At 40.8% G+C, this 21,493-nt stretch overlaps 1 protein-coding gene across 3 annotated transcripts in view; it reads left to right on the forward strand.

Moving 5' to 3' along the window:
- The window catches only part of CUX2 (cut like homeobox 2), a 755,888-nt gene that overhangs the window by 571,108 nt on the left and 163,287 nt on the right, over positions 1-21,493 (forward strand). For all 3 annotated transcript variants that reach the window (XM_073626099.1, XM_073626084.1, XM_073626092.1), the window contains exon 6: positions 8,634-8,760. In XM_073626099.1, coding sequence (XP_073482200.1) covers positions 8,634-8,760 — 127 coding nt within the window. The remainder of the gene's footprint in view (positions 1-8,633; positions 8,761-21,493) is intronic.

The raw sequence follows: 21,493 nt of genomic DNA on the forward strand, positions 1-21,493 counted from the left end.
GCTGATGTCTTCTAGCCTTCTTTGGTTCTTCTCCCTCTGTCCACTGTCTTCTGCCTGTGCAGGGTCCCCTCTCTCGGCTGTCTTCTCCCTCTGTTCTTCTTTCGATGTTGCCTTGACGCACTCTCCCGGTGTAATGCCAGGCCCGCCGTGTGCTATGACTTATAAAGACATGGGGCGGGGCCATCCGGTGAGATCCTATGGAGGCCAAGCCCCTTATGACATGACCACCCATCATGCCCCAGGTGGTGACATCATAAGGGGGTGTGGCCTCCATATGATGTCACCTGATGGCCCCGCCCCATGTCTTTATAAGTCATAGCAAAAGGCAGACCTGGCATTACACTGGGAGAGCGCGTTGAGGAAACATCAGAAGAACAGAGGAAGAAGACAGCCGAGAGAGGAGACCTGGCAGAGGCAGAAGACAGCGGACAGAGGGAGAAGAACTGGAGAGGGCTAGAAGACATTAGCGGAGAAGAACCGGAGAGAGGAGAAGAACCGGCAGAGGCAGAAGACATCGCCGGAGGAGGCAGAAGAGCCAGAGAGGGGGAAAGAAATCAGAAGAGACGCCAGAGCTGCCTTAATACATTACTTTAAAAACCTGTGTACTGTTGTTATTTTTGACACTTTTCTTTTAGGTGAATGAGTAGGGGTAAAATTCGCACAGGCTCACCAAAATTGGACAATAGAAGATTATAAAAACGTTGCCTGATTTGATGAGTCTTGATTTCAGCTGCGACATTCAGGAGGTAGAAGTCAGAATTTGGCATAAACAACATGAAAGCATGGATCCATCCTGCCTTGTATCAATGGTTCAGGCTGGTGATATAATGGTGTGGGGGATATTTTCTTGGCACACTTTGGGCCATTTAGTTCCAATTGAGCATTGTTTAAATGCCACGGACTACCTGAGTATTCTTGCTGACCATGTTCATCCCTTTATGACTACAGTGTACACATCTTCTGATGGCTACTTCCAACAGGATAATGCACCATGTCACAAAGCTAAAATCATCTCAAACTGGTTTCTTGAACATGACAATGAGGTCACTGTACTCCAATGGCCTCCGCAGTCACCAGATCTCAATCCAATTGAGCATAGAGCACCTTTGGGATGTGGTGGAACAGGAGATTCACATCATGGATCTGCAGCCGACAAATCTGCAGCAACTACATGATTCTATCATATCAATATGGCCCAAAATCATTTAGGATTGTTTCCAACACCTTGTTGAATCTATGCCACAAAGAATGAAGGCAGTTCTGAGGGCAAAAGTGGTCCAACCTGGTACTAGCAAGAAGTACCTAATAAAGTGGCCAGTGTTTGTATACCAAAACAGACAATGTATTGTACAAAAGCTATTTATAAGGGTCTGCATCAAAAGGCTTCGATGGCAAATGCAGCATGCTTTTGATATCAGTTTGAGGTGTTTCCAATGCCGCGTACACACGACTGGACTTTACGGCATACTTGGTCTGGTGTACCGGAGTCCGGCAGACAATTCGATCGTGTGTGAGCTCCAACGGACTTTATTTTCCAAAAATTCGACGGACCTAGAAATGAAACGTTTCAAATCTCTCAGACAGACTCGAGTCCGGTCGAAATGTCCACTCCTCTGTATGCTAGTCTGACGGACAAAAACTGACACTAGGGCAGCTATTGGCTACTGGCTATCAACTTCCTTGTTTTAGTCTGGTGTACATCATCACGTACAAATCCGTCGGACTTTGTTTGATCATGTATAGGCAAGTCCGTTCATTCCGAAAGTCCATTGGAAAGTCCGTCGAAAAGTCCGCTAGACCTAGTCTGTCGAAAAGTCCGCCCGTGTGTACGCGGCATAAGATCATTCAGAATTTATTGCAGGTGCATTTGGCCTGCTTATGCATTCCTATAGACTTGAATATGGAAAAGGCAGTTATAAAAGCCAACAGAAGTTTATCAAAACTGGTACATAGTATTTACGTCATGTAGATATGGAATGATTGCCACCAGGTCTGGTTAAATATGGTCAGATCAGGATATGTTCATATAAGAAGATCTCAAACTACCAGGGTGCCTGCTCGGTGTAGTACAATACAAACAAGCCAGTACATGTTTATTCCAAAATTATTCTAAGAAGCAAATATTTGGCAGTTGGAACTTTTGCCATCTTATGCACTTGATGTCAATGGGGTTTTGTTTGCTTCAGAACTGCTTCTCACCCCACAAATATCTATAGGACTACAAAAGCAGCTGGAAATAGGTCAAACGCAGGTGAGAAGGAGGTCAACTAAAGGTCAAATACACCTACAATTACTTATAAATAATATTAGAAGTGATTTAAACTGATGTAAAAAAAGCACCCTGCATATTCCTATGAAAGCTTGTTGACAATGGCCCTTTAACAGCATGTGTACACTATATTCTCCATTTCAGCATATCATATTTTAATGTGCATTTTAGATCATTAATTTCAATTTAATAATGGCATATCTAGGCATTATAGTTACTAGGAACAATCTATTGGCCCTATTTAAAAATATCACCCCTTGGATGCAAAACATCAAAAACAGATTACAGATATGATCTAAATTACCTCTGTCTGTGACAGACAGAATTAACATTATTAATATGATTCATTTTCCTTGCCACCACGTTGGTGGATCTGCCCAGTTAGTAAACAGTTCTGGCATGCAAATATCATATTAAATTACTCGTCTACTGATTTATGTGTTTACGGTCATGAAGCAGACCATTGCCAAGGATTGGAAAACCCAGTTCCCCGTCAAAATTTTAATTACACATGCACCAATGTATGTTATGAACAACTGGCTGCAATCCAACACGACAGAATGCCCAAATTCCATAATATATGGGACCCCTGGGTCAAGCACCACCTGCCCTCAACCTTTGACCATTACTGAATGGGTACATGTCAGATGCATGTGATTTCAGAGACCATGTACACTGCTCCAGTTTACCCATTTCCCCCTCCACACAAACACCCTGCATCCCATCCTCTCTCTCCCCCTGTTTCCCCTCTCTTTCTTTTCTTTTCTCTTTTTAGCTATGTCTTCTGAAACACTTCACCCCCACCCCATCCAAATCCCTCCTGAACCACACATACTCCCCCAACCAGCCCTCAACTCATATGTCCTGAGCCTGTATGATCCACCCCATGTAATTGTCTCTTGGCGATCTTTTATTGTCAGGGTCGTTGCAACCTTGCTTGGGCATTGCCCCCCCTATGCTTTCCTATTGAGTTCTGCAGAATGTTCATTATCTATTAGTACATGTATACATCATTTTTATTTACTAATGGTCACATATTAAACCCTTTACTGATATTTGAAGTACACATGTATGTTGTTATGCACTTGAACCTCCCTATAAACTTCAATAAAAACTATTGAAAAGGAAGGTGATTATTCTTCCTAAGTGCCTTTATATACTTACCAATATGCTTTCGATACTTTGTAAATCTGTCTTTACAGAATTTAAAGAATAATTCCATGCATGGTATATTTTTACATAGTTGCATTGATTCAGCTTAGACCAATGCAACTATGTATATACTATACCTGGCTGATGCCCCTAAAAGATGTAAATCACTAAAGCAGAGACCCCTACTTCAGTGATCTCCACTTGCTTCAGGTTCCCATGCCGAGCAGCCAGCCTGATGTATTCTGAATACAGGAGATCAGCTGCTCAGTACCGGTACTATTCAGAGAATGCTTTGCCATCACTACCCAGCCTCTCCACCCCATCCAGTCATAGAATGCTTTGCTTTCATACAGAAGATGCATAGAATTATCTGAATGGTGCCCGTGCTGAGCAGTCGACCTCTTGAATCACTGATGTACCAGTGTCTGCTTCAGTGATTTCCAGCTTCCATGAGTATGGGCGGTATGGTATTTACATGGTTACATTGGTTCAAGCTGGACATATGTAACTATGTAAAAGTATACCATGTCTGCAACTAACCTATAACTATATGTTTTCTGCATTTATCTAGGGCACTACTAGTCTAAAACTGAAACTGGCTACATTAAGGAGGCCCAATGAAGAAACAGGAATGGTCCTTCAAAATCTATTTAGTTAGTATTTAGTAGGACAGTTAAACATTTAGTCACATGAATGCTTCATGATGTCCCCTCTAATTCAGAGGCCAAAATGACATATACTGGAGATACGATGGATATTATTTTTCCCAGAAGCCCTAAACAATTTCCTCATAAATAGCATTTATCTATCTTAAAGGTACCTGTATCTGTTTGGAATGGAGTTAAGCAACTGGATAATCTTTCAGGGTCTAACAGACAACTTGTCTTCATGGAACAATTCAATTCTTTAACAATCCTGTACTGTTTAGACATGTGCACAACAGAAAAATTTGTTTAGTTTAGTTACGGATAGATTTGTTATGTTACTAATTTCGTTTTGTTGATTCGTTTTTGGAATTAGTTTAGTTTAATTTCATTTTGTTTATTAATTTCTAACGAATTCCAAAAACTATTAGAATTCGGATCAAAAAATGATCGACCGATTTGAATTCTGTGTGAAGATAAGCTGTTTGTTAAGTAGCGTTGCATCCTTGACAACCGATGACTCATCAGCTGTCAGCGGGCTTCCCCGTTGAGAGCTGAAATGTTAACAAAAGAAGTCCAGCAATATAATTAAAAAAAAAAAAAAACAGCGTGGGGTTCACCCCATAATCCATACCAGACTCTTATCCGAGCATGGAGCCCGGCAGAGTCGGCAGGGCTTAGCTATTTAAGAAATGTCAGACAAAGGAGCAGGCAGTCGGGCGTGGAGCCTTCAAGGAGGCTGGAAATTTTTTTTTTGGGTGTGGCTGGGGGGGGGGGGGCGTGATTAACGATGGATCTACACTGGGGGACATTGTTTTTGATGTTTGATTCTTCAGTAAAGGAATTATCAAAAACTTATGTAGCATCTCTATTCACTTTTTTGGTGAATCGATAGGGGTACTATGTTCCTCATACTCATTCACATGGGGGGGGGGGGGGTGGGATCTGGGAGCCCCCTTGTTAAAGGGGGCTTCCAGATTCTGATAAGCCCCCCGCCTGCAGACCCCCACAACCACTACCCAGGGCTGTGGGGAAAAGCCCTTGTCCTCATTAACATGGGGACAAGGTGCTTTGGGGGGAAGGGACAAAGCCCCCCTGCCCCAAAGCACCCCCATGTTGAGGGCATGTGGCCTGGTATGGTTCAGGAGGGGGGGGCGCTTGCTAGTCCCCTCCTTTCCTGACCTGCCAGGCTGCATGCACGGATAAGGGTCTGGTATGGATTGGGGGGGGGGGGGACACACTGTTTTTTTTTAATTTTATATTGCCAGCATTCTTTTGTTTACATTTCAGCTCTCAGCAGGGAAGCCCGCTGACAGCTGATGAGGCTTCATAGCCTGCTTCTTAACAACCAGTTATTCTTCACACAGAATTAGAATCGGTTGATCATTTTCTACTGATCTGAATTTGAATTGTTCCGAAAATTTTAAATTTGTTAGAAAATGAATAAACAAAATTAAATTAAATAAATTTCTTTGAAATTCGTTACTATTTCATTTGGATACATCCGAATCTCCAACTAATTGCACATGTCTAGTAGGGGTGGCCCGTTCGGATCGGCACACCCGCGATCCGCGGAGCGCTCCGCGTCCTCGGGTTTTAGGAAAGGCCGCGGCTTCGGCCTAGCTCCGGAGCCGCGGCCATCTTGGTACACCCGGCGGCGCTGAGCATCGTGCTGACGTCATCACCCCGCCCCCAACTCGTGGGTTTGGCGGCTTCTCTAAAGCAAGGTATGAGTCTGACTAACAGGCACAGCACTAATACAGTGGGAAGTCTGTGTCTATATTACAGTGGGGGACATGGACTGGCTATATTACAGTGGGGGACATGGACTGGCTATATTACAGTGGGGGACATGGACTGGCTATATTACAGTGGAGGACATGGACTGGCTATATTACAGTGGGGGACATGGACTGGCTATATTACAGTGGAGGACATGGACTGGCTGTATTACAGTGGGGGACATGGACTGGCTATATTACAGTGGGGGACATGGACTGGCTATATTACAGTGGAGGACATGGACTGGCTATATTACAGTGGAGGACATGGACTGGCTATATTACAGTGGGGGACATGGACTGGCTATATTACAGTGGGGGGACATGGACTGGCTATATTACAGTGGGGGACATGTGGACTGGCTATATTACAGTGGGGGACATGTGGCTATATTACGGTGGGGGACATGTGGCTATATTACAGTGGGGGACATGTGGCTATATTACGGTGGGGGACATGTGGCTATATTACGGTGGGGGACATGTGGCTATATTATGGTGGGGGACATGTGGCTATATTACGGTGGGGTACATGTGGCTATATTACGGTGGGGGACATGTGGCTATATTACAGTGCGGGACATGTGGCTGTATTACAGTGGGGGACATGTGGCTATATTACAGTGGGGGACATGTGGCTATATTACAGTGCGGGACATTAAATGTGAAATTTAGAGGTGTTCTGTCACATTAGCAACCATGTAAGGTCGGCAGGTTTGCTGTTGCTTTTAAAATCTAACATCTAAACAGTCTGTCCGATCTACAAATACTGTATGTATGCATATAAGCTCCGTTTTGTGTTGAAAATAGCTTTTAAATCTAAAACTCCAGTGGGTGTAACAAGATTTGTGTGTTTGTTTTTTTTTTTTTGCTGATCCGAAAATGATCCGATCCGTGACTCTGATCCGAGGATCGATCCGATCCGTGAGTTTTTTGATCCGTTGCACCCCTAATGTCTAGTACTGTTTCTGATTCTACCTTGTGTAAATCTTGAAGAACTGTGTGCCGTGATGCACATTATACACTCCTTTATACAACTACAACAGAAATATGACCTATCCTGTTCAGATTTTACAACTCCATCATGGTTTAGAACATTGGTGTCAAACTCAATTTCATAGTGGGCCGCATCAGCATTATACCTCTGAATTTAGGATAAAATACCCTAGCCTACCTATTGTTACACCTAAATCCTAATGTATGATTTACTATAATGTGTACTTCTGACCAACTACCGACTATGTTATAATAAATCGCTCAAGAGTTCAGAGTTTATATAGTTACCCTTTTTTTGTTTTTCTGTTACTGCTTATTGTTATTTAAGTTTGTATTTTGAATATGTATACACTTGACCTTTATACATTTGTAATTCTTTTATAACTGATTGAGAGCTTTAAACACAGTTTAAAAATTAGCAAAGGTGACTAATGCAATTTTGCATGTTAGGCTGTCCATGCACTGCACATTATTTTTAGAAAACATGTCCAGCTGAGCACTGCTGGGCAGTGTAGTGGTTTACTTGCAAGCAATTGGCTGGTGCAAGTGTCAGAAGTGCTCATTATCATTCTCTGAGATTGTTAATATAGCAAGCTGAAGACAGCAGATGTACATATAAATGTATGTAGGGAGATTTGTCTCATCTCTGTTTGTCATCTGAGGCTGTTCACTTCACTGGGTATATGTGAAGGTTTACATCCACTTTAAGGTTAAAAAACACCCACTAACTGTTCTCCTCCATCATTATACACCTACCTGTCTCTTCTCACCACCCCATCACTGCCCCAGCTGCAGCACCACTCTCCTCTCTCTCTGATCTCACAGGAGACACCGAGAGCAGCAGGAGCTACACCATCATAACTCAATCATCTGACCAGAAGTAGATTCATGTTGTAACTCTGTGGTTTCCAGGATTTTGGTACTCGTTAGTTGTGATTGCCTGGATTCCCAAATTGCATGCAAACATTCACACATCAAACATAAGTGAATTGCAGATTCTCCTGACACATTGATTACTACCTACTGAACTGCTTAAACATTTTACTAAGCTCCAAAATGGAAAAATGAATTGTATTGCCAGTAGAAATGTTTATTTTACATTTTTTCAAACATATATATTGCTTTCTTTTTGATTGCCTGTTTAGCTATTTTGGATTTAAGTTATAGGAATTCTATAATATTATAAAAATTGTTTTGACAGCTATATGTCATAAATGTAGTCTCAAGCTGCCTGCAGTAAGTGATGTATAAAAATCTACAAAGTGCTCTGTGTGTTGTTCTAATGTCTGAATAGTTTAAATTATTTCCTAGTTTTATGCTATGCTGAATGCTTTATTATTGTTTCATCATAGGTATATAGTCACTTTAATAGAAAAAAAAAACTCTGAGAAAAAGGTCAGCAAATCACAGTTTATTGCAGACTTAATGAATGCTGGTTAGGGTTGAAAGTGCATTGTCCTCCTGTTCACTGAGTCCCTGAGCCGGTTCTCAGGCATTCCAGCCACTAGGAGCCAGGCATGATTCAAGCAGAGCTTGGTAGCAACTGTAATGCATGCAGGAAGCTGCCACTTTCACAGGCTTCAGGCTAAACTCACTATTTCACATCCAGCTGTGACGCTCAAACACCATTGACCTGCGGCTCCCCCACTGACTGAATTAACTCTCTAGATTATGTCTTAGAAACCAATCGAAGGTTTTACACCCATGCCTGGCACTGTAGTAGGCTGCTAGGAGAGGCACTCGCTCTTTGCAGGACTTTCATGCTGCTTCTGTAAATTTTTATATCCACAGAGAGAAAAGAGGGAACTGCTCCAGCTGGGCTCCTGCTGCAGAGGGAGGAAGCATGGCACAGCAGCATTAGCAGCAAACTATTCTCAGCGGACACCTATCAGCAGAAAAACGAAGCCGATAGTGAAAAGTACGTGAGTAGCGACCCATTTTCATCCAGTGATTTCTATCCGCAGGTGTAAATTTTCAATTCTTCTTTTAGGTAGAGAGAGAGTGTTAAAAGGATTTTGGCTTTTAATACTGGAAGAGATTTACCGAGCTGACATGTAGCTATAACCAGAATCATTAGTAGCACTCTCTAAAACATTATGCAGTGACTACATTGTTCAGCAACATGGAACTAGGTATCTCATTGAATGACCCAAAAATTAAAGTGCAATGACCCAGAGCAACCAATTACAACATAACTTTCATTGACTTAAAAAAATGAACTTTGTTTGTTAAAGGTTATATTGATGTACACATCACACTTGCCATTTGCATTACCAAGCTAAATGTATAACTGTATAACTCTGTATGTAAACCGAAGATTGCAATGCAAAGTGTAATAACCCACAGCTATCACCTGTAGGCATCTTTCATTTTTCTGACTATAGCAAAGATGAAAGGTGAAAGCTGATTTGCACATCATCATAGGTTTTCGCTGTCCTATGAGATGAGCCTGTGTGCAGTTCTATACTAAGGACTTTATAAATAGTTTATTTTACGTATGCAGATTGCTTCCTTAGAGTAGAAAATGTGGTCCATGTACATGTTTTACTTTTCAAGTTTTTTTGTGTTGAATGCACTTTGTCTTTTTGTTGGGAGGGTTTCTTGTATTGATTACCAATATTAATAATAATCTATATAATGCCCTTTGAGCAGGTCACTATCAATTGAACAATTGGGAAAAAGGTTAAATGATCCCAGGGGACACTGTCCTGATGGATCAGTGATATGAGGACTAGTGTCTAGCTTAGTGTATAGTGCAGTAGTAAGCAACTGGGGATTTTTATGAGATAGTAGTAATGATTAAAGCTATCATTAGAGAACCAGAGTTGCAGGGCAAAATGTAGCATATTGTATGTTTACTAAAGAAATAGTACGAGAGATTGCAAATATTAGAGATCTTAGCTATATTAATTAGCAATGTACTGTGAAAGTGATCATCTGTGAGCTTGAGCACCTAATATCAGACTTTTCTGATCTACTGGCAGCTCTTGATATGGATGGTGCTTGGTTCATACCACTGCCACATATATTCTGCTAACGGTCCCTATATCAATATGCTTGTAAGGCCAAGTCTCACTTCCTTCCACTCCTTCTTCCCATGTCGTAGCAGATCTATATCTCAGGACCCCCTGCAGCAACTCCTGTGTAAATGATTTCTGCAAGTAGTACTTGCAGACGTCATTGTTAAATACGTTGTACCAATAAAATTGTTACAACTTATTTAGACTAGTTCTTTTTCATGTGTGAGTGAAATAAGTGCCCCTTAATATAAATAAAAGTGCATAATGCCAGTTGAAGCAACGTCATAAAGTAATTCATAAGTGAATATTTTTAACCCCTATCTTCACCACGATTAACTCCTGCCCTTCTTCCCTAAGTATTATTTTCTAGTTTAGCTTTTTTTTTCCATTCATATGCAAACTTTTTTTTTTTTTTTTTTTTGTTAATTTTTCTAGTGTTGCATTACAAAGTACACAACATTTTAAAAACGTTGTCATGCTTTATAACAGAGAGATACTTTTAACTAGAACACATCACATAATAACATTTCCACAATATACAGGCACAGTAGTTGTTTTAAAACTATCACTTGTTCATTTAGAAAAAAAGAAAAAAGTGTGTGCATGTGTTATCATACGATATGGCAAAGTAATTGCTGAATCAGTAAGCCCCTGGTTGAAATGTAAAAAATGCTCTGGTCCATAAAGTATACAGTATATAGGTGCTGGAACCGAGCGCGCTGACATTTTTTTTAAACACTATTGGGTTGATTTACTAAAACTAGAGAGTGCAAAATCTGGTCCGGCTGTGCATAGAATCCAATCAACTTCCAGTTTTTTTTTTGTCAAACTATAATTGAACAAGCTGAAGTTAGAAGCTGATTGGATACCAGACACAGTTGCACTATGTTTTGCACTCTCCAGTTTTAGTAATTCTAACACTCTGGGGTTGACTGAATATTCATGGAACGTAGCATATAATAATAGGGTAAAACTGTGTTTAAATGTATGACCAGCCAAAACTTTTCCGAGTTTTGGATAAAGTGGAAAAAGAGTAAAATTCATGTCAAAATACTACCTATCTGACTACCTATCTGGCTTTTTTGTTTACCAGGAAACACTCCGAGACACAGATACAGACAGAAACAAAAATGCTTTTCCTGAGTAGAGAAGAAGTGTAGAACCCTGTCAGAGTTTTATTTCTATCTGTGTCCCTGTTGCAGATTTTCCATCACTTCCTATTTGGTGAAACTGTTCTCAGCAGAACAGGAAGTGAAATGTAGTAGGGAAGTATAAATCTCTGTAGTGGAGCCCCAGACAGCAGTAAAATGGAACAGGGCTCCAATCTATCCTCTCTCTACCCAAAACTTGAAAAAAGTTTATGGCTTATTTTTGTTGTTCAGTCATTTAGTCGTGTCTAACTCTTCGTGACCTCATGAACCATATCGCACCAGACTTTTCTGTCCTCCACTGTCCCCCGGAGCTTGCTTAACTTCATGTTCATTGTTTCGATGATGCTATCTATCCATCTTGTTTTCTGTCATCCTCTTCTCCTTTTTCCTTCCCTGTTTCCCAGCATCAGGGTATTTTCCAGTGAATCCTCTCTTCACATTAGGTGGCCAAAGTATTCGAGTTTTAGCTTCAGGATCTGTCCTTCCAGTTCAGTTCAATTCAGTTCCAGTTCAATTCAGGGTTGATGTCCTTCAGGATTGACTGGTTTGATCTTCTTGCCATCCAAGAGACTTTCAAGAGTCTTCTCCAACACCATAGTTCAAAAGCATCAATTCTTCGGCGTTCAGCCTTCCTTATGGTCCAACTTTCACAGCCATAGGTTATTACTGGGAATACTATAGCTTTGAATATACAACACTTTGCCGGTAGGGTGATGTCTCTGCTTTTTGTAATGTTGTCTAGGTTTGCCATTGCTTTCCTCCCAAGAAGCAAGTGTCTCTTAATTTCATGGCTACAGTCACTGTCTGCTGTGATCCTGGAGCCTAGGAAGATAAAATCTGTCATTGTTTCCATTTCTTCTCCTTCTGTTTGCCAAGGAGTGATGGGACCGGTTGTCATGATCTTAATTTTCTTAATGTTCAATTTCAGGCCGGCTTTTCCGCTCTCCTCTTTCACCTTCATTAAGAGACTCTTTAGTTCTTCTTCACTTTCTGTCATTAGTGTAGTATTGTCTTATTATTATTATTATTATTCAGGATTTATATAGCGCCAACAGTTTACGCAGCGCTTATGGCTTGACATATATTTAAATTCTGTTTTGTTTTTTTAATTTAATATGCACCTGATTATGTATTTAAAGAGAACACAGGTTCCCTTTATTTACTGTCATACATTTTGCAATGTGAACACACACTTTTTATAGTAAACATTCGTCTTGCAAAGTGAACATCCTCTATTCCTTTAATAAATCAGCCCCTATAGGTTGTGTATAAAGTGATTTAGCAAAAGAGAGATGCATTGTTTTCACTGGTGTAGGTTACCCCATGTTCTCCCATCTTAAACAACAGTTTGTATGGGGCATACACATTTTTTTCTTAACACCAGAATGAGCCATTCTAATTTCAAGCAATACTTTTTAGAAGAGGTGCACTGAAATATTTATTAAAGTACTTAAATTTAGGTAAACCTGAGTATTAAAAATAGAAATACACCCAGCTCACTTAGAACAGTCAAGAGTTTTATTATACAACTATTTCAAATTCATCTTTCACAGATCTGTTTTCACAAAACTGCAGTCTGGTTGGCTGCTATAGGTCAGTGTACTTTTTACATCATTATTGCTCATTGCACTCATTGCTTTATTGAATACGTCTATTGGTGTTGACATTAATTAATGATATTGACTGTAGCCACAAGTAGTTTCAGCTTGATTATGTTCCATACAGTTCTGCTGACACCTTGGTATGTTTACAGCTAGAACGAGCATTCTGTGTCTGATTCCCACAGATATAAACTCCTCAAACCATTCTAAATAGTATTGCTTTACACAGAGAGATACATTTACTTGAAATACATATTCTGTATTTCAATTCTTATCTTTACTAGTAAAGTTTTAGGTAAGTTTAGCTCTTAAAAAGGCATACATTGATGCTTTCCGGCGTTGGGCTTTCAATGAAAAAGACAAACTGACCATGAGTGGATAGGGCTTGCCTACACTGTACCCAATTAGTACCGAATACCCAATACTGTACCAATTAGCATCATTTATTGAAATCACAAGCAGCACTGCTAGGTGGCACTGATGAGGCACTGATTGGCATCACTGGTGGACATTGATAGGTGGCACTTGTGGGCACTGATAGATGGCACTGATTGCTGGCACTTATGTACTGGGGGCACTGATTGGTGGGCACTGATTTGTGGCACTGGCAGGTGGTACTGGTGGGTACATATGAGGCTCTTCCTCTTCGGGACTGATGTCCCTTCAAACAGAAGCCGGTGATCGGCTTTTATTTCTCTTCACGCTGTCAGCGTTAGAAGAGAAAAAAAACGATTAGCGATCCTCTGTTTACATCAGGTGAGCAGCTGTCATTGGCTCACAGCTGATCACGTGGTAAGGCGCCGGGATCGGCCCCTTGCTCGGATCTGTGATCATCTGAGTCTCATTGATTCGGGTGATCACAGCGTGCGCCGTGCAGGCCCTTCAGGGGGGCGTGGCGAGCCTGCAAAGGGGAGGACGTCAATAGATGTACTCCCGGCAAAGCAGATCTGCGCTGCAGCCGTCATTTGGCTATAGCGCAGATCTGAAGCAGTTAAACATTACCTTTCAGAATTTCTTCAATATACTGAAAGATCTATGTAACAAATTCCATGCTGTTTAACAGCACCAACAAGATTTTACCTTACTAAATTAGGGGATAAAAAAGATTACATGGTGTAGGTAGATCAGACATCAATTACAACAAATCATGAGACCTGCTCTTCCCTCTGTCACTTTGCTATTGACAGTTTTTTTTATTGCCCAGCTAGAAAATGAAGTGCAATGTTACCCCTGCTGTACAAATTTTAACAAAAGACATATCACAGCTATGGTAAGATGTAGTACAGATACCTGTAGAGCACCACTAAGCAAACTAGGCAACCGCCTAGGGCGCACTGCTGCCTAGGGTGCCCGACCACTGGTGTTCCTACTCTAAGTCTCAGCATCAGCAGGCAGCCGCTGCTCCATTCACACACAGTGTCAGAGGTGCAGCGGCAGTGGAAGACTGTGTCTGTGTCCTGACTCCCGAATGAATAGAAGCAAGCAAACATTCATTGATAGGCACTGGTAGGCTGCATTGATGGGCGCTGGTGAGGCTGCATTTGATGGGTGCTGGTAGGCTTCATTTGATGGGTGCTGATAAGGCTGCATTTGATGGGTGCTGGTGAGGCTGCATTTGATGGGTGCTTCATTAAAAAGGTGAGGTATACATGGGCAGGGCAAAGGAGGTGAAGCCAAGGGGGACGGGCAGCAAAATGAGGTTTCGCCTAGGGTGTCAAAAATCCTTCCACCAGTCCTGGATTCAACTGGTAGCTTTCTAGAGCAGGGAGGTGCTTTAGGCTGGGAAGGTGCTTTGCTCTCATTTGTTACTGTAAAAAACTCACCCCTTGTCTGATGTTATAAGCCCATGTGGCGATGTCCAGGACCATTTCCTGCAGTAGAGAATGTGGCAAAAAAAAAGATGGCTTGCTTTATCTCTAATGTTGCGAGGCAAGTTGTTAAAATTGTCTTTATAAAATATTCTATTTTGTGTGTAGCTACAGTATGCTAAATAGTTTTTTTATATATATATAATTATTTAGAGCATCACATTACAGACTATACAAATATAGACAGTAATCAAAAGTGGAGTGAAATTTTACAGATCCAAATAGTATATGATAGTTTCAAGTAGTCCCATACAATAAAGTTCTTAAGGAAAAATTGCAATAACTGACATATTAAGATAGCAGTAGCAAATTAAAGCAGAATAAACAGTAGCGTTATTCAGCTCTCCCAGGCTGGACACTGAACCAGTCAGGAAAGACAAGGGTGCCACTGATGATGAATATTAAACTATAGTGATATAAGCAATGTGTCATTTTTATGTAGAGTAGGAAAAAGTGAAGTGTGTGTCCTGTTAGAGAAAGGGAGAAAAGGAGAGAATGTAACTTACAAGGAAAATCCCAGTGGAGTCAGGAAATGTATGATTAGGGGAGAGATTGAGGAAAGGAAGAGACTAGTGAGGGGGGAATTAAGCAAATATGTGAATAACCATTTTGTCTTTCAAAGGAGTTACATCTAGCATGCTGGTGGCAAAATATGTTCTTGACACTTTGGGGTCAATTCAATAAAAGTTAAATAAAGGCCAAAAAAAAATGCGATAAAAAAACGCTTGTGGTAAATCAGTTTTGATAGTTCAGTTCACTATTAATTTTGCGTTAAATACAGAATGTGGTATTTGTTAAACTTAGCGGTAATTACCGCATTATTTGATACGGTAATTTATCGCATTGAGCTGCTTGCAAATGAGCAGTTGCCACATCCTTAACATTGGAGGAGTCATCAGCTGCATGTAAAAAAAACATGCCGGCAGTTAAAAATGGTGGAAAAAAAAGCGTCACCCAGAGTTGTGGTGGGGACCCCCTAGTGGTATCTCCTCCTCTACCCTCCTTCCCCTTTCCCTTCTGTTTGATATTGATAAACAGTTGTGGAGGTACCCCATCCTCTGGGATGAATCGGCTCTAGAGTGTTGGTGAAATATTTTAGTAGTTTGAGATCCACCTTCATAAATATGAAATGGGGAACATAACGAATCGTAAGAACTATGAGAAATGGTTACGAATCCTACCTGCGACAGTGAGCAAGACTCGATCAAAAAAAAAAACACGAATAGAGCAACCGCAACACACTGAATTCGGGAACACAGACTCACATGAAGTGAGCTGGGAAGAGTCCACCTGGTGACATAACGTATCGCGCTCTGGAACCAACAAAAACCACCGGTGAATGGTCTGCTTTAAATACCCCCCTGGACTCCTCCCATAAATTCAGCCCACCATACTGGCCTTTTTATATATCATTAACCAGCCTGTTCAAAAGTATATGGAGCTCTTTCAGAGTCCTTGCAAGATTTCTCCAGGGATAAGTGTGAGGACAATGAAAAAATAGATCATCATAATTGGCTTTTGGCACAAAGTGTAACATAAGTAGTCATATAGGTGACACATATCCACTCTAGATGATATGCCATTTCACAATCATGATTCTAGCTATTTTGTCTGCTTGCAATTTTTATGCAGTGTGTTTCACAGTCATGGTGACCTGGAATCTTAAAAAACATCAATTTGGTGAGCAAAGGCTTACCAAAATTGAACACGTAGCAAAGGTATTTGATTTTTATATGAAAAGAGAAGTTTAAGGAGATAAACCCCCAGCATTTTATGTTGCAGCAAAGCTAAGGCTCTAGGCCAGTGATGGCGAACCTTGGCACCCCAGATGTTTTAGAACTACATTTCCTATGATGTTTAACTACACTGCAGAGTGCATGAGCATCATGGGGAATGTAGTTCTGAAACATCTGGGGTGCCAAGGTTCACCTTTACTGCTCTAGGCTATGCTGACAAATATTTGTGTCCCCTGATTTCTATGTTTCCTGTTTCTCTTACCATTTTGGCTCATTGAGGCAAAATTTGTTTTATAAATATCTATACCTTTGGGAGGTTTCAAGAGTTTGGTTTATCCTGGCTAGATCGTGGGTGGTGTTCATTGGAGTCAGGGAGTAGCTCTTTATATATCTCTTGCACTGCTTGCTCTGGGAGGCCATGAATACAATAATTGTACAGATCAAGTTGTAATTGCAAATGTTCACTCTGAGTGATGTTTTGTGTTTATCTCAAGCATGTTTCTGTTGTTCCCAATCAGTAGTTTAAATCCTCTTCATCATGCAGCAAAGCAGAAAAGCTCAAATTAACACTGCTTCTCCTGAATAAATAGTTTTGGGTAGATGTGCTAGCTTTGTTCGTTATTTACCTGCAGTGAAAGAAATGGGAGCTGAAAGTCACAGCGGCATCTTGCCATACAACTTGGTAAAAATAAACTAGTAGTGCAGAGCCTGCTCAAAGTATGTCTTCTGTCTTGTCTGAATGCATATGCCCACTGACATTCTGTAAGGTTTTGTTGGAATGTTTCTGGGATTGGTATCTTGGCATTAAAGTAAACATTTCCAGAGTGATGCTTGGAGGCTGCCATTACTGAGTTCTGCAGATCCAAGTTGTCTAGCTGTCCTGCTGACCCTCACACTTCAATACTGTGAGTCAGTAAGCCCAAACAAAAATACAAAGATAAAGAATTCAGACTTTTTCTCTGACTTTCCTAAAAGTATTAAAGCCCTCAGAGGGTCAGAAATAACAGCCTGGCAAACAGCATTGATGCAAATGTGATGTAGATGTAAATCCAATCAGAATTACATTGAGTTTGCTAAAGCACAGTGTATCATAAACAATTGCCATTTTCCTAATAAAATACTTGTTTGCATTCTTTTTTGCATCTTAGCACTATTGATCTCCTGCAACCGCTTTGCAGCATTTCACATCTACATGCATGTACTCCAGCAATGGTTGCTTGACATTTTACAGGGCAGGTTTCCTCTTGGTGACAGCAGTAACTATGCCAGCAGAATGTGTGTTGAAACTGCCACCATCAGAAACCTATGCGATAGGCATACACGGCAACTATGCTGGAATACCGGAATTTCACACTGTGCCTTGCATTCACTGGCTGCATGGAGAGGAAGACGGGGTGCTGTGTGAGATCAAAGTGGATGGGTAGGGAGCACAGCCAGGAGCAGATTGGTTACTCAGTCTTTACTGCTGACAGGAGCAGGGACATGGGGAACAGAAGAAGCTAAAGGGACAGCCAGCCATGCCACCATGTTACATACACCTGACCCCTGCACTCAGTACATTACATACTTCTGACCCCTGCACTCTGTACATAAGCTCAGGTTTTAAGCCCCTCTAGTTTGTAGCATAATTTTGCCACACCCATGACTCATTACGATTTCAGAAGCTCCCAGGTATAATGATAGGGTCGCAACGCAGAAGCACAAATGCTAGACAGTGATAGAGTCTTGTGAGAAGTATCTGAACAAGGACCTTCATAACAGGCTCACCAGGCATAATTGTTAGTAGAAATTAAAGTTATATTTTAAAATGACTGTTAAAATTTCATTAACATGTTAAAACTTTTATGAGATTTTAGTAATATATACTTAAAACAAACATGATGGAAGTGCAGATGATTTTCTGAATTGTGATATATGCCTGAAACTGTAGTCATACTCTACAATTTGCCGGGCTTCAGAGCTATGCTTCTACAAAAAATGGCTCAGTTTTGCAACCAATAACAACATTTAATACTTTAAATACCCTATTTAATTAAAAAAATAAAGTACATTTAAAGGATGCCTTTGGAAGCACAGTTGATGTTCTTGGGATATTAGTTTAGTGCGGGGGGATTAGAGGTTACTGTTTTATTATTTTCTGGAAAGTAAGCAGGATGTTAAGGCTTAGAATCACCAAACGTTGTGGGAAAGTTATTACCAAATCCTATTTTTATTACTGCTGTATTTGACAGTTCGCTAAAGAAATTTAGTAGCCCTCTTCTCTGTAAAATTAAAATATTGTGAATAGCAAGTTTGATTTGTAATTTGTTAACTTTAGTCACAATATTTTTTGAATATCAATATCATCTTTATAAGCCAACTCCAAATTTTTTTTTTTAGTTTTTCATACAATATGGAAGGGTTAGAACATTTGTCAGGTTTTAAATCATAAAGATTTTTGTATGATATTTTAAATTCTGGCTGTGTCATCAAAGAGGGTGATTTCTCTCTGTTTTGATACATACCACGTAGACAGGAAGGGAGGGGAATGCTCCCTCTTGGGTAAAGGAGGTGATGGTAATATTTCAGTGTGTGTGAAAACTGAATGCTGGATGTCAATCACATGAAGTGACCCCAAATGCATACTGCTGATCCATCATAGAAGCAGAATGAATGCTGCAAAATCGGTGAATCGGTTTATTAATATGACCTCCTGTACCTGTAGGTACGTGACAGTGATTGGGGGCAGTAGCATTTTTTTAATTGTTTTTTTATGTCCTTTGTAAAGATGTTGTTTTAGACACATCTGAATCACTTGCCCGATGAAGGAGTCCCCTCTGTGAATCCAAAACATCGCTTATATGCAAGCATTAAAATTTTGTTGGACAAGCATTCAGGTTTGCTGATGATAGATTGCATATCCTCAGACTCATTTTGATGGTGCCATCTGTCATAGTCATTCCAGCATCCTTCATTCCACTGATCGTAATTTCTGTAAAGAGTGTACCTGTAACCTTCTCATTGATGGTCGCCCTCATGGAAACATAGACAACAATACAATCCTGATTGAGGTTTAAAACCTTCCTCGTCTAACTAAAAAAAAAAAAGTTTCTATTGCTGCCATTGTCCCTGTTGTCACATAGTGTAGACTGAAATTAGCTACGTACGTGCAGGCAGTCTTAATTTCTCATCACATACGCACGGTTTGCCTCCTGCTTTGCAGAGCGCCACAATGATTATGCTTTGCTGCTTCTTCTCAAGATGCAAGTCTATTAGTCTGCCGACTCAATGAAAACATTGCATTTTCTGTGTGGTTGATATCTTAACAGTTGTTATGCTGTTAAAGTCATTGCAGTTGCTAGTCTTCCTGTCCTCTAGTGGTTCATCTACAAATCAATTCTGAAAACAATTAAACAGAAAGGTTCCTGTAAAAAAATACAGGTAGTACAATGTACTTATCTGTCCCACTGTTTGCTCCACTGATCTTTGCCCTCTACCACTACCAAGGAATCTTCTGAATCCAAAACACTTTTGTGTCGGGAGCCTGGTTCCCCTAATAAGTACTATAGTTTACTTTCAATATATTTTTATTTTCAAAGCAGTTCAAGAGATAGACATAACAATTTGACGGCCCGACATAAGGCCCGAAATACAAAGATACAAACAGATTTGAACAAAAATTAGAAGGAATCGGCATCAAGGATCCTACTGGGGATACAGAACCACACAGTGGGCCTAAGTAGGAGGCATTCAGACTTTACCCTTGACTAGTGTGCATTATGGTGGTGGGCAGTCTGGTTAAGAGGACCAGTGGGCTAGGAGGACACACCCATCCTGGGCACCCCAAATGGGATCATTCTGTGAAGTACTGTAGTTTAACTGCCATCCTTGTAATATCCTCTGCCTCAGTGAAACTCCCACACACTACCTCAATGTCATTCCTGGTAAAAAATGGCATATATCTGGCCCAACTCTTTGCTCTTTGTATTGAACTCTTTGCCCCTACAGTTTGCAAAACTGTGGTGTTTTTGGACTTCCCTATGGCTTTTTCTCTTTTTTCTCTTTATGGACTTTATTCATGCATTGACATATGATATGCATTATGATTCATTTTGGTATATTTTGAGTTTTATTTTGGGTTTATCACGTATTTATACAATGCCTGTGTTGTTATATACATGTCTTATTGATTTGGGCTATTGACACGCAGTCTATCAGTATAATATTATTTACATGCGTTGTTTTATGACATTTGGCTTATCTTATGGTGGTTTGCGCTGCACTTTCTTTTTTGTTTTTTTGGTTGGTTTGTGGTAAATACACATTCAGGGCCAGCAACAAGCAGTCTGTATCTAAGTGTAGAGGACTCCTTTTGCTTTGGAGTTGATTTGCTAAAGGCAAATAGACTGTGCACTTTGCAAAGTGCAGTTGCACCCTGCAAGTGCAGTTGTTCCAGAGCTCAGTAAATAAGGTAAAGCTTTAATTTGCAAAGCGTACCCAATCAGATGCAAGGAAAATTTTTAAAAAATGCCTTTTTGCTTGCACATGATTGGATGATGTAAGTCAGCAGAGCTTCTGTTCATTTACTAAGCTCTAGAGCAACTGCTCTTGCAAAGTGCAATTGCACTTTGCAAAGTGCACAGTCTATTTTCCATTAGTAAATCAACCCCTTTGTGTTGTACCCTGTGGATCTGAGATTAACTCCAACAGTTGAAAATGCACCAATTAGGCCACGAGTATAGAAACTCCCCAGAAATGGGTAGTGTGCAGGGCCGTCTTTAACGCAGGGCAAAAGGAGCAACTACCCAGGGCCCAATCATTCTTGGGGGGGCCCAAAGCAGCTGCCAATTGAGCTCACTAGAGTTCTGCCACCTCCGGCGCTGGTCACTTGTTGGCTGCTCACTACTTTCACTTGTAAATTCTGAAGCGCTTCTTCTGTATTTACAAGTAACAGCGCTCCACTGTCGGCTGCCGTGCAGAACTCTCCCTGCTCTACACATCTCTATATGAGAGTAGAGGAGTGAGAGCCGAGGAGGGAGGGGGGCAGGGAATGTACAAAGGCAGAAGCTCCTCATGAAACCAGCAGCCTACACAGATGTCCTGTAAGTTTAGTTGCTCTTCTGTCGCTGCACTCTGTGATGTTCTCTAGATGGGAGAAGATTTGGGGCAGGAGAAAAGCTCTACAGTGGAGGGGGGGTGGGGGGGTGTGAGCTCTACACTGGAACCTGGGGGGAACTTGGATGTACACAGCCCTCAACCCTGCACGCCATACAAAGTTCAACCCTGCACATAGCGC

Source organism: Aquarana catesbeiana, linkage group LG01 (genome assembly GCF_042186555.1).
Source record: "Aquarana catesbeiana isolate 2022-GZ linkage group LG01, ASM4218655v1, whole genome shotgun sequence".
NCBI classification, from domain to species: Eukaryota; Metazoa; Chordata; class Amphibia; order Anura; family Ranidae; genus Aquarana; species Aquarana catesbeiana.